This window comes from Stegodyphus dumicola, chromosome 4, assembly GCF_044657685.1.
Source record: "Stegodyphus dumicola isolate Sdum_Otavi_A_Nest chromosome 4, ASM4465768v1".
NCBI classification, from domain to species: domain Eukaryota; kingdom Metazoa; phylum Arthropoda; class Arachnida; order Araneae; family Eresidae; genus Stegodyphus; species Stegodyphus dumicola.
In genome coordinates, this window is record NC_140771.1 from 248,112,901 (window position 1) to 248,134,458 (window position 21,558).

General features: G+C 30.5%; 1 protein-coding gene across 2 annotated transcripts in view; it reads right to left on the minus strand.

Moving 5' to 3' along the window:
- Nucleotides 1-21,558, minus strand: part of unc80 (unc80, NALCN channel complex subunit) — a 249,409-nt gene that overhangs the window by 13,704 nt on the left and 214,147 nt on the right. For both annotated transcript variants that reach the window (XM_085816189.1, XM_085816190.1), the window contains exons 59-62: nt 17,617-17,785; nt 12,294-12,455; nt 5,874-6,059; nt 701-871 (exon numbers count right to left, since the gene is read on the minus strand). In XM_085816189.1, the coding sequence (XP_085672315.1) occupies nt 701-871; nt 5,874-6,059; nt 12,294-12,455; nt 17,617-17,785 (688 nt within the window). The remainder of the gene's footprint in view (nt 1-700; nt 872-5,873; nt 6,060-12,293; nt 12,456-17,616; nt 17,786-21,558) is intronic.

Genomic DNA, 21,558 nt, shown 5'->3' on the forward strand with positions numbered 1-21,558 from the left:
CAAAGGGGCATTTTTTAACATTTTGTGTGTTACCTTTCTTTATTAAATATCATGTTCCTCGCACTTAAACCACAAGATCCAGTGCAACAGCAATATCGCAAAACAGTTTTAAAACGAGCCTATTTTTAGAATTTCCGATACAGAGACTCACGCGCTGGAGATAAAAATGTTTTTTCTGCACAACGTTGCCATTGCTCGCTTTGAAATCCTTGAGTTTGTTAATCAAAAATTCGTCAAAGTTTTAAAAAATAGGAAATCGATCATAAAACAAATTTCAAATTTGGTCTTCCACATGCTCATATTCGTTGGAGGATTACGTTATTCAAAATTCGATGACTTTATGTACCGTTGTTTTATCACAATACTAGAAATATACATACATTTATGCAGATTTTTCATTATTTAATTTCTTCAAATATAATGCAGGACTCTAACATTTTGTGGCAACAGTTTGAAAAGTGAACCGACATTTATGAGTCCGACGCAAAATGCCAAAACGAAACTAATAGTCCTTCGGGATTCAAATTCCTTTGGACTAAAAAAGGATTATTTGGATTCCTAGATTTAAATCCTAGATGATTAAAAAATATATAAATTACAAAATTAGAACCATGAATGTAATATTTATATGCTGCATAAATAATAAGTTGAAAGAAAAATATCCAAAAGCCTTAATCAATAGATTTAAAAAAGCTATTACTTTGATCTCCTTGTGAGTCTTGCTCTTCTGTTTGCCTGGCCGTCCCCATCGACGTGAGGCTACTGCCACTGTTGACTCTGCTTTTTCTACTCCCACCCCTTTTAATGTGAAAGGTGCTTTTCCTCCATAGTCTAGGTTCTGATACAGCTGGTAGTTTTCCACTCAAGCCCTCTAAAAAGTAGTAAGCAGATCATAAATTTCATTTCAAACCAGCAACAAGTAATTCAACTTCATAAAATCATGTAAAGGAAGTTTCTACTGAACTTAAAATATAGATTTAATTATAACTAGCAATAGTTCAAAATGACATCATGAATGAATTGCATAATTATCAGAATTACAAAAATTAGAATGCCTGACTAACTATTAAATCCATCCAATAAAGAGAAGCTAAACTTTTTTCCCAATAGTACAGTTTCCTTTCAAAAAGCATAGATTCTAATGGAATTTATTAAAATTACTAATTTCTGAAATTATTAAACTATTGATTAAAAGAAAAGTTTTTTATGCATATCTGGAGTATATGAAAAGAGTAATTCACAAAGAAAAAGGTTAAAAAATTGCAAAATGTACAAAAGTGGAAATTCATTAATTATAATTACTTCATTACAATATTTTCCACAGTAACCTTGACACTAACTTCAACTATTCCCTGCATAATTCAGATTAATGTTTTATTGCTTTGACTGTATGGGTGAATTTTATTGTTCTGTTTCTGACAAGATACAGTTAATATAAATGTCCGAGATATGGACTTGTTGGTATTTTGTTGGTTCCAGATTTTAGAACATCACTTTAAGTCTAGTAATATGGCATAAGGAAATTATAAAATTAAATACTGAAATAGTTGTTTATGATATAATAAAACATTTATGACCTTAAGAGAATAAAAAAAAAATGTTTTTCTTTTTTTATAAAAGAAAAGACCATTGTTTATATATTTGCTTTATTAAACATTTCTTTCAAAGTGAGCATTTACACTAATTCATTTTTTGTGCTAATACTTTCTCTTGAATTTTATAGACAGACATAACTTTTGGTACAGTTAAAAAGTCGTGTGCTTACTATGTTCAGAATTCCTACTAAATTGTCAAATGATTTGTTTCCATTCTCAACAATCTCTCTTACTTTGTTCACTATTCAGAGAGAAATTTTCTGGATTTGGAAGCATATTACAGATTTCACTATACATTAGTTGATTAACTGGGGCATTGTCATTGCATTGAAATACTTCTATTATATCACCTTTCTTGCAACCTCTTCCTCTACAAATTCCACTGATTGGAAAGTTTTGCTTTTTGTTTGCAGTATCCAAAAAACCTTCAAATTTATGACTATCATCATTAATCTTAGGTACACTATAGGAAATTTATGAAACTGGAGGCTAAAGATATATTGTTCTACTAAAATTTATCTTGCTCTTATCACTCGCTGAGCAAATTAAATTTGGATTATATTTATTATTTATTATATTTACATCTATTCCTCACATATGTGCTGACAGTCAGCATAAAAGGTTACCATGCTGTTTGGAATTCAATTCCTGATCAGGGTTCGTAGCCACATTTTAGTTAAAAAAATAAGCACCTATAAGCACTTTTCAAGCACATTTTAAGGAAAAATATAGCACCTGTCTAATTACATTATACACAACTGCATAACCTTAAAAGAAAAATTAGACTTGTAATTTAAAATATGAGCAATGCTATATTTATTAAGAAAATGAGCATTACCTCAACCATGGAAAACAATTAACTTTTTTTTTTAAATTTTAAATGACAGTTCAATTTACAGAATTAGTTTACAATGAGAGGGGGAAAAAACTATGCAGAACTAAACTATATTACAAGATTTAATGATGAAATTTCAGTTCAAAATATAGAAAATAAATAATAATAAGCCATATTAATTGTATTCATATGGCACCTAATAATAAATACAATTTATTTTTCCAGTCATACTAATATTTAAATAATTTAAATCAAAATTCTGAACATTTTATAAATTTTCATTGCATAACAGTTTTCCCTTAACATACATTCCAAGCAAAGTAATTTAAGTAAAAAAGAGGCACACTTCTGAAATCAGAAGACGGGAAATTGCTTCATGCAGTCTCCTTTAACAGTAAAAGCTTAACTAACCTGCATACTCGTAAATTGCCGAATATTCCAGATAGTAACTGGAAAAAGAGGAGTGGGGGAGATTGTAGCCGTTCTTTAGATTTCTCGGCTAAATAAATGATTTTGACATTTCGATATATGCATCATATAAAAATAGACCAACGGAACTTTAGAAAGCACAGTAAAACTCTTTTAAGTGTTCATAAATAAATCTCCGACTGAACATCAAAATTAATTATCTCTGCAAAATACCGCAAACGTTATTGCGCAATACATGTGGCATAATTCTTCCACATGTGATACTACGCAATCGAAATCAACAGCTGCCGGTATTCGAAGAATAAAGAACCAAATAAAGGAAAAGAAAGAGACTTACTAATCTGGGGTGTTTCTGATTCTAATTTTCAACAGACAGCGTTAAATTTCCGGAACTGATTTAATCTTCACTTAGGTTGGGTAAACCGCAAAAACTTTTAGTCCTATTCAATCCAGATTGGACTGACACACACACACACATGCACGCACGCACAAAAACAAACAAAAAAAAAAAAAAAAAAAAAAAAAAAAAAAAAAAAAACGCTGCTTCAATATTAGAGATTTTGCGCAGAAAGGGGAGAACCTCCCAACTTCCGTACTGTATAATGTATTGCCCCCCCCAAAAAAAAGAGATAGAAATTATTTTGCCTATTCGATTACTTTTCTTTTATTTAAGCATTGCGAATATTATTCCCTAGAAAGCTAATCTGTGTAAAAACACGCCCATTTTTGGAAGTTTATCTATACTTCAGCAATTACTGCAACTATATTATTATAAATATTCATGCATATACTCATAATATAAGCATAACGATCATAATAAACACGAATATGAACTGAGCACGCGGAACGAGAATGCAAATTATTAAAATCTTGATAGAAATTCAAACGTGTGTAGTATTTGGGTGGGCGGAAAAGAATACCGAATGTACCGGAATTTTCTACAATTTTCGCAACCAGTAGAACGACGTGCACCTGTCTGTACTCTCGCGCACACCATAGGTTACGGTAATGCAGAGAAAGGGTGGAAAGCAATTTCCAGGAGTATGATTCACCATCTGACATTACATATAAGGAAGAAAAGTTGTTTATTTAGTTTCGGCTTTGGTACGGGAAAAAAAATGCGTTCATTAAAAAAAAAAAGGATTAAAAAAAAGCACTAAAAGCAAAAAATAAGCACTAAAAACAAAAAATAAAGGTTTTAAAGAAAAAGTAAGCACCTATAAGGGCCTTTATATTTTATTTTCAAATATAAGGACTTATAAGCACTTGTACGGACCGCTACAAACCCTGCTGATGTTAGAAACAAAAAAGTGTTTTAGGCATTGCTGTGCTGGTCATATCTGAAGTTGCTGTGAGTTGATAGTCATGCGGTGATGAAAGCAAAAAATAATAAAAAAATTATTCAACTGTTTGGCGAGATTATGTGATATACAATAAATGTTAAATCATTGATAGAATGTTTTGGTTTGAGACTTATGCAAGCAATAAGTCCATTACAAAGCCAAATTACTGATCATACAAATTTATACTAATACAGTCAAAAGTCTTTAATCTGGACCTCAAAGCTACAAACTTTCTGCGCATGCAACAACGCATGCGCATAATACTTTTATGCACGCACATAATACGTTTATGCATGCACGTTTAATGTATAACGGACGGTATAAGCTAAGCTAAAATTATCTATTTCAGTTAATGTTGCAGATTGCGTTAACCGGAGGGTTAATGCAATCTGCAACATTAACTGCAATTAATCTGATTCTGGAGCCACCAAAGGATCTACAAAGTGAAAGCATGTTTTGATGTCCATCAAACAAAAAGTGGAATTGCTGCAAAAATGGATAAATGCATATCCTTTGATTCTCTAACCATTCCGAAATATGTTTATCAATTTCATGCTGCTCTGCGAGGGGGGGGGGGAACGACGCAGTGCGCAATGAACTGGAAGTTGATCTGGCAGCACTATCCTTATCTTCAGGGCAGATGTTTTTATTTTATTCGGCTTATAATTCCTTACTAAATGTAGTATTTTATCTCGATGTACTCCGTCTTTGATATGATTTAAATCAAATTCCTCATCATTATAAATATCATGAATACACATCAAATAGTTTTCTGATTGCAATTTTCTAATTTTGACTATGCATAATGTATGCTTTACGCATGCGCGCGTTGAAAGAAATGCTTAATTAAGTAAACAAATAAATATTAAGCCCTTTTTTTTTTTTTTGGTAAATTTTGATACCCTTTAGATCATAATTGCTCTTTATTTCATAAATTATGGTTTCATATTTTTAATTTTATAATTTCTGCATGCCATCTTACCAGATTTAAACTGATGATCTATAATCCAGAATCGCCGAAGTCCCGACGAGTCCGGATTAAAGACTTTTGACTGTAAATGACCGAGTTTCTTCAACATGGAAGTGTTTTATTTACTGCTACACTGAAATTAAGAATCACACCCCTCCACGTCTTTCATTATGAAAAAAATACCTACTATGCATGCGTGAAGCATTAAGCATATGTACACTACTCTCATAATCTAATTCTTACTCCTCTTCCTGCAAAAAATTTCTAAAATAAAAATTAAAAAATGGTGGTCAGAAGGTCTGAATATGAAGTCATTCCAGATACTGGGTGTCTGGATTTCATACTTTGTCCTGCAATATGGAGTTCTAGGAACAGCATTCTTTTTCTTGAACCCTACTGATGAGGCAGCTGCTGCCTCATCAGTAGAGTAATTCCCAGTTTCATACTTTTCTATGAGGCATGGAAAGGAGATGAAATGGAATACTGTTAAGCTGACAAAAGAGCCAGGCCATTTGTGAAGTTGAAACAGATTATATGCTATAGTTTTAAAAATGCGAATCTGATCTTTTGTAGGGTATATCATATTGCATATATTTTTTTAAATTTAAGGTGAATAAATTTGTGATAAATTAGTTCTTAGAAGCCTTTGCCTTTTACTTAAATATTTCTGTAACATAACCTAATTAAAAAAAAAAAAATACCTTCAGAACAATTGGTATCCTCTGGATAAGGGTAACTACTTCGGCGCAGCAAATGCCTTAGAACTTGACGACTACCACCCTTAGGGTTAAATTTAATACTTAGCCCCTTATGGTGTTTGCCAATAATTGTCTGGCTTAGTGCAACTTGTGTCTCTGGAGATAATGGACTATCCCTGGAAGAACTTTCTATAAAATAAACATATAAAGCATTATAAAAATGAAAAATGCTATTAATACTGACAATAAATTTAAAATTTTGCCCTTATAATTGCATATTGATACAATAAAATATAGTTAATCTTACATATGAGTAAAACAAAACTTGAACAATAAAAAAATTCAAATAGGCATGTAATTTTATAATTACAAATACAATTAATAAATATGAAAACAGAATACAATTTATTTGGAAACAATTAATCAATTACATAAACTAATTTAATAACAAGGCATCTGATTCATTCATGGATTCAGTTTTACATGGAACAAAAACATTCTAACTTAACAGAACGATCAAGTTTTCCTTCGCTTAATTCTAATAGCATGGTATTTAACTAGGACAAGTGCCATACTCTGGATACTTGAGAATCACAGTGCTAAAGCTGAAGCTTTAAAGCTTTAGTGAATAATGAACATTAATTCCATATTTACACATGCACCCCCCCCCCAAATAAAAACTCAAGCTTTTATTTTAGGTAATATTTTTCTTCATTATTCTAGTATGATATCTAAATTACATAATGTTGAAGAGAAGAGTTTTTCTTCTCCTCATCTCTGGGCTTAGAGGAATGTTCACAACAAATTTTGAATGACTATTGGCAGAAATGCCAAAGATGAGCATAGGATTAGAAAAGTTTAGAATTGCATCAACAGCTTCTTTAGATGCATATACAAATGCAAGACAGGGATATTTTAGATGAAATTAAAATAAGTCTGAAAATTAAAGCATCTTAAATTTTGAAAGGCTAATTGGCATTCAAGCATCCATTTATAAATAGTATCTTTTTTGAGTAAATGTGTTAAACAGACATTAATATTTCCAACAAATCTTTGTAATTCTTTAACATTTTTAGGGGGTTGTAACTTTTTAATAACTTTGCATTACTGGGTTGATATTTCCCTGCTTGAACTTCATATCACAGAACATTTATTTTTTCTTTAGCAAAATGGCACTTTGACTGCCTTAATTCTATATTTTCTGTTTCACATATCTCAATTAAGATGCTCTAAATGTTCTTCAAAATTTTGAGAAAATACTATTATGTCATCAAAATAATTTACAGCAAACTGAAATTAATATTTATTTAAAATTTGTCTAAGAGCTCTCTGGAAAAACAGCTAGCGAATTTTTCCAACTAAAAGGTAATCTATATTAAATTCATAAAGGCCAAAACTGGTTGTAAATGCTAATTTCTCAGCATCTTCTTCATTTATCTTGATATGCCAATAACCAGATGCTAGGTCTAACATAGAAAACAATTTTGCACTTATTAATTGATCTAATACTATATCTGTTCTAGTTTTTGGTTGGGTTTATTTAATTATGGCAAAGCACACTATGATTATCTGCCTAAGGGGAGGGATGCCTTCATAGAATACTTTCTAAGGGAAACTGACTTGTATACACGTTACACATGGGAAAAACCACAAAAATGTCCATGCAGTCAGACGTTTGCGGGATTTGAACCTCGAACCGAACTACCAGTGTTCAGCGACTTTACCGCTTGGCCACTGGTGGGCGTACATCTGTTCTAGGTATAGGTTCTGAATCTGTTTTAGTAATTTGCTTGTTTTCTATAATTAGTGCATGATCTAGCTTTTGCATTTTCATCTCTTTTGTAGAGTTACAGGAGCAGCATAATGGCTAAATGATGATTTTATACTACCTGCATGCAAGAATTCGTCTATTTGTTTTTTAATTTCAGTATTATCTTTTAGGGGATGTTTTATATGGGTGCAGTGGCGTAAATAAGAGTATGCAAGAAATGCCATCGCATAGGGGCCCTTAAATGTCCTGCTGAACTACATTTACATGTTTAAACTTAAAAGAAGACGGATTCCATTACATAGCTTTAATTCATTTTCCCTTGATTAGTTCGAAATTAGAATTTCAATAAAAGATTAATTAATATATTTTTTTTTTATCTTGTATTTTTTCCCCTTTTGCTTTTCATTTTTATTTTTAGAATTTGTACTACTATAAATTCTTATTTTAATTTTGATATGTTTTGATTTTGTGTTAAACCCCTTTTGCACGATTGTTAATATTAATATAGTTGAGGAATAGCCTTCATTTGACTCATTTTTACTTTTAGCTTTAGAATCCTTAAGTATACATAGATAATAGAATTCGTTTTCTTTTAAGTTTTTAAGGGCCCCCTACCTATTTGGTGCAATGACACAATTCTCTGTATGACATAGATAGGAGGACCTTCGAAGCACCTGAAACAGCTAAATTCAAGTGTTTGCAAAAGTTAAAATTCCAGCATTCGACTATGAAATAATAACTTCATGACCTACCCCAGCTTAAAGATAGCAGTGAGCGGAAAATAGGAAAAGTTTCTTTGTATTCTTTAGTCTCAAACCTGAAAATTATTAAAGGCGACCCCCTAAAGGAAAGGTTTCTCCTTTTGCAATCCCAAATCAAAAAGCGGTGGAAGTGGAAATTAATTGTAACTATTTATAATAAAGTATTTATTTTATGTATTAATTTGTTTCTGTATAATTCGCATTATAATCGAATAATCAGTAGACATATTTTCTTCCTTTTCTTAATGCATCCTACGTCGACATGTTCCTTTTTTTTATATAGACTTATTCATTTATTATCAGTATGCATCTCAATGAAAGGAGAGAAAAATCTGTCTCTCGCACTCACACAAAAAGTCTTAATTAACTGAATTAAAATCATCTGACGTCAAATACCCAGACTAAAGCATATTTTCATTTAACCAGCTGGTCAAGGGAAATTATTTTCCTTTTTATTCTTTCTTCACGTTATGTATCTTTCAACTGGTTCCCTAAGAACGTGCTTTTATTTTTTAACAATTAATCCAGATGTGCTAAAAATCATCATGAAAACATTGGCTCCTGGAATCATTGATTTTTTTTAATTTTTGCATTTTTTTTTTTTTTTTAATTTATTTTTAAGCACATTAAATTTATAGGGAAAGGGGCCCAGGAAAATTTGTTTGCATAGGGGCCCAAGAGTTCTAGTTACGCCACTGTATAGGTAGTGTAAAGTAAATATGGTGTAGATTTATAAATAAATATAGTGTAGTAAGTAAGTAAATATGGTGTAGATTAATACGCCAAAGTAAATATGGTGTAGATAATAATAATACGCACCAAAGTATCTACAAAGTACACCAAAGTAAATATGGTGTATATAAATATATACACCATATTTACTTTAAATAAGTAAATACATATGTATATTACATATGTATTTACTACATATATAAATATACATATGTAGTAAATATGGTGTATATAAATCTACACCAAAGTAAATATGGTGTAGATAATAATAATATGGTGTAGATAATAATAATACGCCAAAGTAAATATGGTGTAGATTTTATGAATATTAAGCAAGTCGGCTTAATATTCATAAAATCTACACCATATTTACTTTTTGCAAATATATGAGATATATTTGATCATTCTTCCAACTCATTATCTACACAAAGATTTTCAAATTCATTATTTAAAACATGGTTAGCATAATTTTTTCATTTTGAGTAGTACTCTTTGTAATTTCCCCTTTTTGTAATTTCTTTTATAAAAGAAATTATTCTAAAGAGGATTATTTACTCATACATTCTTATTTATATTTCTCTTAAATTGACACGTCATAATCAGCAAAATTCAAGTGCAGTTTAAATAAGGGAACACAAGATGAAGATAATAAATAACTCAAATCAGAGTTAACAGCATAAAATATCACATTTCTACTTACTCTTCCAACTTCATACGATAATTTAATTAATTTAATTACATTCTTTCTTTGAGGGTTCATTTTCAATTGTTTCAAAATTATCAATGCATTTAAAAATATTTCCAGAAATTACATTAACCTGGCTACCTGTATTAATAATTGCAGTCAGTTTTGTTCCGTACCTTAACATTTAATTAGAAATATAGTTATTTTTTTAGCAAAGTCTGATTCTGATAGGATGGTGGTTCATGATACCAAACAAATAGAATAGAAAAAGAAGGATTCCTACATGCTAAAGTTAATCATAAATACAATTTTATTGATCCTGATACAGGAGTTCATACACAAACAGTTGAGAGAATGTGGAGCAGTGCTAAATGGAGGAACAAGAAATATAGGGGAACAGCGAGACATTATTTAGAAGAGTTCATATGGTGACAGTGTCAGGTCAAAGAAAATAGAGACTGTTTTGAATCTATGTTAAACACTATATCAGCCCATTTTCCACCGAAATCCGATTGACTACTTTGATTTTAAATCAAGTGTTTTAACTTATGATTTGTCACAAAAATTTTAGGTGTAGATTGGTGGCACTTAAAAACCACCAAATCTGCAGCTGTAGTGGCATTAATACGTAAGTACCCACATAGTAATATGTTGCCAGCATGTCTGCCATTCCCAGTCAACTACTACAGATTTTCTTTCTTTCTCTCTCTGTCACACACACATATATAATGAATGCAAAAGTATAAACTGCATATTTTAAATATTAGTTACTAACCTTCCGCATGGCCAGCTACCTAAAAAAATGCAATCCTTATTGTATGGATTGGATTATTCAATTATGGCAAAGCACACGAGGGCCATCTGCCTAAAGGGAGGGATGCCTTTGTGGAGGACTTACTAAGGGAAACTGGCTCGTATACACGTTACACATGGGGAAAACCATGAAAACGCCCATGCAGCCAGCCCGTTCGTGGGATTCGAACCTCAGACCGAACTACGAGCGTTCAGCATCTTACCGCTCGCAATCCTTATTGTAAAAAAGATATATGTAGTGATACGACGAGTTTAATGAGTATCACTTCAAAGGTCCTGCTACTAATTCATAATAACAGAAATGCAGAACTGTGTTTATTGCTTTTACATTCCTGTTTATTAATCAAGGACAGACAGGCTGAATTATTATATATAAAATTTGAAAGAAAAATTAAATAACTTATACTTTGTTGAATGGCAACACACACAGGTATATGGAAGATAAAAATATTTTATTTCAGATGAAGGCAAATATATTTATTTTCAACTACTGAGTTTGAATTGCCATTAAAAATGAATGTGAGTAACACCTCAGAAAAATTTTGTAATAAAAATCGTATTCAAAGATACAGATTTGATTAACCTTTTTTTGTACTTGTCAAAAGACAAACACCATCAGTTGTTTAATAAGAATTGAGAAAAAATTAATAAATTAATCAATAATTAAGGAAAAAATAAAAGAGAATACGGTATTATTTATTTTCAAGTTTCATCCTACAGTTCTCATAATTTGTTCATGTGCAGTCCAAGTTATTCAATGGCTAATTCAACATTCTGGAATTACTTGAAATAAATCTCAACATAAAAAATTAATACTTAGAGCTCAGTATGTTTGAATTACCTTTAGATTTCCATCAGAAAATTAATATGCATTCCATTTTTTTCTTTTATATTGCTATTGGTATTGTTTATGCACATTTTGTTATATATTTAATAAATTTTAAAATTTAATTTAAAAACTTCATTAAAGAAAATATTTATTTTGTTTTAAAAAAAAGGGGGTCCATAAGTTACTTTTAGATTGTGTATTAGGCCTGCATGCAATTTGGGTTTGAGACCACTGCATTAGTATATACATAACATATTCTGAAGTCATATGAACATAAAACTAGTTACATCATACTTCACCTTTTGTAGTAAATACTTAAAAAACCAAAATAAAATGCACTTTTTTATAAAAAGAACATTGAATAAATAGAAGCATTAAAAATTTCACGCACAATAACATATCAAAGCAAAAACTATAATTATGATTGCTAATTTTATGGCTTGTTTTGTTAATGCAATCTAAAATTAATTTAAAAGATTTTTTTTTTTTTTCACATTAAACAAAAACACACATGCTAATTTGCTCTTATCACTATAATAGAGCTAAAATAATTAATTTAATTTCAGTAACAGAATAAGCTCAATGCATTATTTATAATTCATTAAAAAAGTCAACTGAACTTAAAGAACAGTAAAAGTAGTAAAAATTCGCCACCACCGTCATTTTTGCTTTTTTAAAACTTTTACACGAAATGGCATTAAATTATTATAACAACATCACAAAAGGAAAATAAATGAGTTCACTATTAAGACTTACATCAGCAAATAATTATCTGTCTGCTGATCTTACAACTTATCAATAAATGGAAGATGAATTTTGCAGTATACAGTACCTGGTGGATTTTCTTTTGTCTCAGATGGTTGTTCAGGTTGATTCAAACCAGAATGTTCACTACGCCTAGTAGCTTGATACATAAAGCCAACCTGTTGTGAGGTATCACTTGTGCTGTGATCAGTTGATACAGTAGACTTCAAACGTTCTACTTTACCACCACCTTTAAGAAAGAACATACAGTCAAAAGTCGTTAATCCGGACTCGTCGGGACTTCGGCGATTCCGGATTACCGATTTTTCTGGATTATAGATCATCAGTTTAAATCTGCTAAGATGGCATGCAGAAAATATAAAATTAAAAATATGAAACCGTAATTTATGAAATAAAGAGCAGTTATGATCTAAAGGGTATCAAAATTTAAAAAGCTTAATATTTATTTGTTTACTTTATTAAACATCTCTTTCAATGTAAATTGTTTTCTTTAATTCTATAAACAGACATAATTTCTTGATCAGTTACAAAGTTCCGCTGTTTAAGTCCTATAATTGCTGTGTCCAGAATACCGACTAATTTGTCAATCAAAATTTTTCATTTTCAATAACCTCTGTCACTTTCTTTGCTATCGGAAGCAAATTATAATGATGAGGAATTTGATTTAAATCATATCAAAGACGGAGTACATCGAGATGAAATACTACATTTAGTAAGGAATTATAAGCCAAATAAAATAAAAATATCTGCCCTGAAGATAAGGATAGTGCTGACAGATCAACTTCCAATTCATTGCGCGCTGCTGCGGCGTTAAAGATAAACAAAGTTTAGATAAACAAATGTTAAAGTTTAGATAAACAAAGGATATGCCTTTATCCATTTTTTGCAGCAATTCCATTTTTTGTTTAATAGACTTTGAAACATACTTTTGCTTTGTAGATCCTTTACGTATTAGTAAATATATATCAGAAATTCTATTTGACATAATCGAAAGTTCAAGCTTACTTTTATAAAATTGCTCTAACAGTCTGCAAAAAATAATAAGCCGAATCCAATTTGAAGATTAAGGAACAACGCAATCTGCAACATTAACTGAATTAGATCATTTTAGCTTAGGTTATACCATCCGTTATACATTAAACGCGCATTCGTAAACGTTTTTTGCGCACGCGCACACGGATATTCGCAGCCTTTAACGCGACGCATGCGCAGAAAGTTTGTAGCTTTGAGGTCCGGATTATGGGTGTCCGAATTAACGACTTTTGACTGTATTCTACAATTTGTTATTGTTACATATGGCTTTATTGCAGTGGCATAGATAGGGTGGGGCAAGGGGGGACATCTGCCCCCGGGCGCTGCATCCAAAGTGACAAATTGATGCTACAAATTTTAGAATGAAATGTTTTCCATTTTGGGAACACAGAAAGGGGCGTAAAATCTTTACTTGTCCTCGGGCGCTTAAAACCTTAGCTACGCCTCTGCTTTATTGGAAAGATCAATCCAAACATATAAAACAGCTCAAGTATCGCACAAAAACAATGATAAATAATAATAAAAAAAAAACATTTACAAAGTAAGAATAAGAATAAATGAAAACATGGGAACAAAAGTAAAAATTTAAACAAGGAAAAAAACATAAGAGATGTAGTCTTTACAAGGAGTTCATGAAAGCTCACGAAAGCATTCCAATATAGTTGACTTATCTCACCACATTTCTGAGACTCTTTATCTAGTTCTGGGCATATAAAAAGACGCTCTGCATTCATGATGCCCGAATTGCAAATTTGGCACATACTAGATGGAAGAATGCCAATTTTATTAAGATGATCTGCCATGCAATTATGACTTGTTTGCAGTCTGAAGTTTGTCATAGCCTCTTTATGAGGTTTTTTGACAAAACTTTTTCCATGTGTCTTGAATGTTAGCTCAGGATTTGCCTGTCGAATTTGCTGCCTGGTCAGATTTAAGAGTATGCATTAATTTCTCAAAAATATGCTTTTTAAGTGACTCTGAAGGAAGTGGTTTGCTGTGAAGATACCTACATGTGAAGCGACCCATTACAAAACAATTGTTTTGTTGTGCTTATAAAGGATGTTCAAGGTTTGTTTCATTTCTGAGATAATCTGGGTATCTGTGTTATGATTTATAACTACAGCCTGGATGCCTGCTTTGGAATCGACTAGAATAACTGCTTTAGAGAAACAATCGATCTTTATCTTGAGATTTTCCAGAGCCAGTGAGATTGCAAGGATCTACATCAATATTTTAAAATTTTATATTAATTACTTTGTTAAAAGATAGATTAAATAAGCAACTAATGATAAGATATCAATAAATTGTTCAAAGTTAACAATTTTGTTTATTTCAGATAATAAAAATCAAAACTGAAAAATAATTAGTGAAATTATATTAATATCAAGAAATTACTAATGATAAAACTCTGATAACTAAATCGCAGCAGTGCTGAAAATGTAAATCTAAATTACATAACTATTTATCATTTTTGTTACAACCATTTAAACTGATCTCATATTTATGATTAATTTTTAAATTATGAAAAAGAAAAGTAGCCTGCTTTTATAATTTATCATGCAAATTAGATTATACTATCATAAATTACTGTAGATACACTTTGTAGTATTTTTCCTTCCTCACAAAAAATATTCTTATAAACTAAGAATCACATCATATGGAAAAATTGCATCAATTATATATATAAGCTATTAAAATGGAATTATAAACAAATGCACAATATTTAGATAACCTGCATTTCATCATTGTCATCATTATTTCACTCCAAAAAATTACAAATCATAAATATAATTTTTCAATTGTGTATAGACAATTACAGCCTTCCTACTAAATTTCAAAGCTGGCATACTTTTTTGGTTCATAAATAGAAACATAGATGAAGCTTTCAGCTACATCAAATAAGACCCCAATATGCATATTTTTATTAAAAAACCTTTACTATCATTTGAATAAAGATAGTAAGAGATATGGTTAATTTAATCAGTAGTAAAATGAAATGAAACAGCAATAACTTTATGTTGCATAATCAATTCTATTAACAGATAAAATCTGTATGGAAATGGTGTTACAGAAGAAATTTTCCTTATATTCAAGAGTTTAAGAAAACTATATCATTGATGACTATGATAACTCTTTAATGATTCCCAATGTATTTTCAATATTCCTGATACATCATTTGCATGAAAGTGTAATAAATCTTGCATTTAAACTTTCTGAGAAATGCTTTGAGATACATGGGAAGATAAAAAAAAAAAAAGAATTTTAAATGCTTTGAGATAAATTGGGAGTTAATTTTTGTTTTAAAATATTAAAGTTTGGTTATCAGTAAACCTATTAGCACTAGGTACATTAAATGGTTTTAAATTTTACTAGGTAAACTACTTCACAGTTTGTGTCTATGTATCTATAACTCTTCTATTAAAAAGAAATCAAGATACAAAGGTAGCGAGAGGGGATTATTTTTACATCTACTCTGTATAGCTACATCTCTAGCAATGCTTCCATAAACTAATGACAAAAATCTAGCATATGCTTATTCATTTTTAAAAAATTGTGATTTTCTGATACTGATAGCTCTAAATTTTTCAGATCTGCACAAATATGTATAATTTGCAACTATATATAGATTAAAGCATTTTACTTAAAGCTCATGTAAAATAATACTAAAAACTAATAAAATGCTTAAATTCACTTTTCACTATAAATGCACATGCTTTAAATAACTATTTTTTAGCAACACAAATTTAACATAGGGACCATTAAAAAGGGTTTCCATGAAACATTAAATATTTTATTTTATTGAGAACTTCCAAGGCAAAACATGAACAGGATTTCAACAAACAGAAATACATCACTGTTTTTAAAACATAATAAAACTGTACATTAAACTGTACACTCAATAATAAAGCAGATCAACAAAGCCTAATTAGCACAACAGATAAACGTTGTTCAAAAAGTCATGTTGTATTTTGCTAACAGATGTTGTTAGTGCATTTTTTGGAGTAGAAGCACCATGCACATGCACCTCACTGAAATACGATATACGGTCACACTTCTAACCCATTCAATAAACAGAAAATTCAATCCGAACGAGTTGGATAGATTTTATACAGAGTTGAAAATGGAGAGAAAACTTTTGGTTTTCGCTATATTTTGCTTTTTTATTCCCGCAAAGGCAAGAATGTGACACAAGCTTGTGAAAAGTTGCGTAAAGTTTATGGAGACGATGCTCTCACGACACATCAGTGCCAGCGCTGGTTTTCAAAATTCCTTTCTGGCGATTTTGATGTGAATGATACGCCTCGGTCAGGAAGGCCATTGGAGGCTGCTGATGACAAAATAAAGGCAATGGTTAAGTCTAACCCTCGGTACATAACACGAGAGATTGCAGAGGCACTACACATTGCTCAATCAACCATTCATGACCATTTAAAGAAGCTTGTATTTGTAAGCTAGCTTGAAGTTTGGGTTCCTCACGAGCTAAAGGAGATCCATTTGGTGAAGCGCTTGAGCATCTGCCATTCCCTTCTTAAAAGTGAAGAAAATGAACCTTTTCTGAAGTGTATGGTCACTGGTGATGAGAAATGGATTGTGTCAAAAAACTGTGTGAAAAAGGTCATGCTGTCAGTGTGATGGGATTTCAAAGGTGTTGTGCATTTCAAGCTTTTACCAAAGAATCAAATGTTTAACTCAGCTGTGTACAAATTTAACAATGCAACCAATCAAAATCAGCCAGAACTTGTGAATCGTAAAGGTGTGTTTCACCAAGAGAACACAAGACCACACACGAATTTGGTTAATCGCCAAAAGCTGTTGGAGCTTGGTTGGGATGTGTTACCTCATCCACTGTACTCGCTTGACCTTGCACCTTCAGATTACCATTTGTTTTGCTATTTGCAGAATTCCTTGAATCATAAAACATTTTATTCTGATGAGGCTATGAATCGGCATATGGTACAGTTTCTAAAGACAGATCATTCTACCAGCGTGGAATTATGAACCTTGTTGAACGATGAAAAAAGGTCATCGAACAAAATTGCCATACATTATTGATTGAATTCTTATTTTTATAGGAATAAATCACCTTTGAGAAACATAGTAAAAATACAACATGACTTTCCGATCAACCAGATACAATTTCAGTCCCTCTGAAGGAAGGGGGAAAAAACATGAAAACCATACATGTAGAATTTTAATGATATTGTTCAATTAATTCAATGAAATTGAACATATACCTAATCAAGCAAATGATGTTTTATTTAATTTATTCTTAATATATGGAAAACAATAATAAGTGTATTAAAAGCTATATACATGAAAAAATTTCAAAAAATCTAAAATATGAATTAAAAATATACCTATTTTCCAAGAAATAAGGTCTTCTTTTAATGATTTCAGTTCAGATACCATATCTACAAAAAGGGCACCATGACTTTTTGGCGTTGGTAAATTATGACCTTGTAATTTTCCTTTAATTCTCTGTTGAAATGAATATTCTTGCTCATTGTCACAAATCGTCTTTAGCATCTGAAAGGTTTAAGAGGAAAAATTTCTCAGATTGACTTATTAAAAATCATCTAAAAATGTTTATATTGATTACACAGTTAATTAGGCAAAGCATCTCTTAAATCTTCAAAATTAACTATGCAATTCCTTACTGCTTACTGAAAGAAATAATAAACAATAGAAATATTAAGTGATACTATGTGATTACAGAATTAAATACTAAAGATATGAAAATCAAAAATATACCTAGCCTCTAAATCTATGTATAATAAATAAAAAAAATGCAGAATTTATGGTAATTGACTGACAATAAAGAATAAATCTTGAAATTCTTTACAATATGTGTTTCTAATTTTTTTAAATCTACTTTTTTTTTTATTTATTGTATGATCTATAAAACAGCTAAAACAACAGACACAGAGTATGTAAACCATCTGCAATATTCATTTTAGGCAATGTATGTTATGAGAATATTTTAAAAATTCCTGAATGATGTACCAGACTTAAACGAAAGAAAAACTTTTTTGAAAAGTTAGTTTGGTACTTGTTGGTTTTATTGGCAACTGGATATTAAATGCAAAGTTTAGCAGTATTTATCACCAAAAGATACAGCAAACCAGAAGCCACAGCTGAAACCGAGTAATAAGAATTACAAAATTTCCTTTTTCGTTAATTCTTTTTTAAATTCAAGCTGATGACAATTTTCATTTTAAAAACAAACCAGAATGAAGCTATTGCATGTGGTGGTAATATAAAGTTGATGATAAAGTTGCTACATTCTGATTTATAGTCATCTGAAAAGTAAACTGATTCAGACACATTTGTTGTTCAAAATGTTTTTAATCTAAAGAAACCTGATCGCCTGATGGGATCTGAGCCTGGTTACCCTCGAAACTGACAGTTTTATTCAAAACATATGCCAAACTAAGGTTGCTTTCTTTACACAATTTTAAACTATATATTTATCTACATTTTGATACTGAAAATACATTTCTATCGATTTCTTATAAGCTCAAAACATGTTTTTTGAAAGCTATATATTCACTTCAAAGTTTTATTAATTTTAATATTAAAAATGGCTTCATAACAATTTTTTATTTGATAGTTTCTAGGTTTTATTATTGTTCCAATATGCAGTTCTCAGTATGTATGTGAAATCTTTTTATAACATCAAAAATCAGTAAAACGCATTTTTCAACATATTCCATCTATCTATTGCTTCATGGAGAATTAATTGTTCAGTTGCTATTATACCAAAAGAAGAAATTTATTAGTTTCATTTAATTGCATCATTTATTACTAAATTCAAAGACTATAAAGAGCATTCTCAAGGCATAAATGAATATGTACTGAAATTCGTTAAATATCATTATACACCATTTTCCCCTATGGATTTTAAAATGCCATTGTTACAGGTTTAATTTCATAAAATAAGGTACAGAAGGTGGTGACTGCTCAATCTCTGCAAAAAAACTAAAAATATAACTGGATCAATGTTACATTTAACCTTCCAGCATGCACTTATGCACAAAATTTATGACAAATTCAGATTTTAATGCACATTTTTCGCATATTGAAGCTGAGGCGTTTGAATGTCATTCCTATTCCTCCTTTCTACCCTTTCTCACAACATCATGGAACGTGCCGACAGGAAGTCATTTGACTTTTTTTTTTAACCGGGCTTTTGTGCTACGTGGCAGTTTTTTCATAAAAGTTATGACACGAGCGTGGTTGTGTTTTAAAATTCAAAAAATATTTTTTTTTCTCAAATATTTTGTAATTTTGTGTTATTAATTGCCATGTATTATTTTAATTTGAATACATTCAGCTCTGTGAATTTTATATCGGTGTTCATGGCCAACCAGCTGATTTTGTATGGATTCTTCAAGAATTATCTGATGAAGAAGAAAAGGAAGACAAGGAAATCTTTGGATGGGAGAACAATAGCGATTTCCATTCCTTGTTTTCTTCAATTTCTATTTTTTAGAAATAAAATAAAAACATTAAAGTTAGTTTAAAGTGCATTTTTGTAACCAGTAAGAAGTAAATTTTCTTTCAGAAGTAAAGTAATGCTAAACTTACTTTTTTTCCTACCAAGGCATTTTCCTTTTTTATTGTCTATACTTATCTTTGACGAATATTAAAATTAGCTTCGATTTTAAAATATAATTATTAAATAATAAATTTAAAATTTTCTATAATGAACACATCATTGTATTTCCATCTCGGTAGCATAAGAACTTAAAAATAATTTACTTATATTTGAATGTGATATCATTTGTATTTTGCATTAATAAGATTAATATTTTATTTCTTAACAAATTTATTATCAACATTCACTCATTTCTGTCATTTTTCATGCCCAAAATGGTAAAATAACGGATGTTGTAAAAAATAAGACGTGATCATGCTCATGTAAAATTGCCAAGAGCGCGTGCTGGAAGGTTAACTGCATTACTTATTGGTAAATTCTACAAGAATAAAACATCATCAAATGAAACTAATTCTATGTTACATTTAATTAAAAGAATGGTTTGCTCATGTCTTCACCCAATTAATGAACTACTTATAGACAAGGCAGCTCTGCTTTTCAGTTCTCCAAAATCTTAATGTAAATATATGCATAGTTTTCCGATTTCTGATAAGAAAATTATTCCCATAAATAATAGGTAGTATAAAAAATAAAATACAGTATATATCAGGTTGGTAAAAAGTTATTTCAGTTTGTGCAAATAGATAGCGCTATGTTAGTTTTATTATTCTTCTGTCAATCTCATAATTTTTTTCTTTTGAGATTTGGCAGATGATACTTTTAGGTTGCTGTAGAAACAAATTCCGAGCTGACCAAAACTAGTTTATGGTCAGCTTTAAGACAGCGTGGGAAAAAATTCAATACATTTTACTTTATTTTCATAAAGGAAACAAAGCAGCTGATGCTCACAAAGAACCAAGTGAAATTTACAGTGTTGATTGCTTAACAGAACACATATGTTAGAATTGGTTTAAAAATTTTGTTCTGTAGATTTTTCACTTGAAGATGACTACTGCTCTGGCTGACTTTCTGAAGTTGATGAAGACAAAATTAAAGCCATAACTGAAATGAACAGCCATATAATTGTGCGAGAGATTGCAAAATGGTTGAATGTATCACACACAACATTTGAAAATCACATATGATGTCTTGAACTAATTAAAAACCTTAATATTTGGATTCTGCATGAACTAAAAGAAATTCACTTAATACAATGAATCAACATTTGGGATATGCATTTCAAATGTAACATAATCAACACTTTTTTGAAAAGAATTATCCCTGGTGATAAAAAACAGATCATCTACAATAACATTAATTGAAAAAAATCATAGTCCAAGCAATATGAATCCAGCATAAATCATATCAAAAGCTAAATTGCATCAGAAAAAGATCATGCTGTCAATTTTACTGGGATTACAAAGGTGGTGTTTACTTTGAGTAGCTGCCAAGTAAACAATCAACTCGGATGCCAATAACTTATGAAATTAGAGGAAGCAATCAAACTGAAAAGACCAGAATCGGCATACTGCAAAGGAATCATATTCCACCATGTGACCTCATACATTTATAGCAACAAGTGTGAAATTACTAGAGCTTGGTTAGGAAGTGCAGTCGCATCCCCTATATAGCCGACCTTATACCATCGAAATTATGATTTTGAATTTTAGAAAACTTCTTAAATGGTAAAAATTTCAGTAATAATGATCTCAAACTGTATTTGAGTTTTTTTGTTGACGAAGATCTATGATGTTGTATGAGT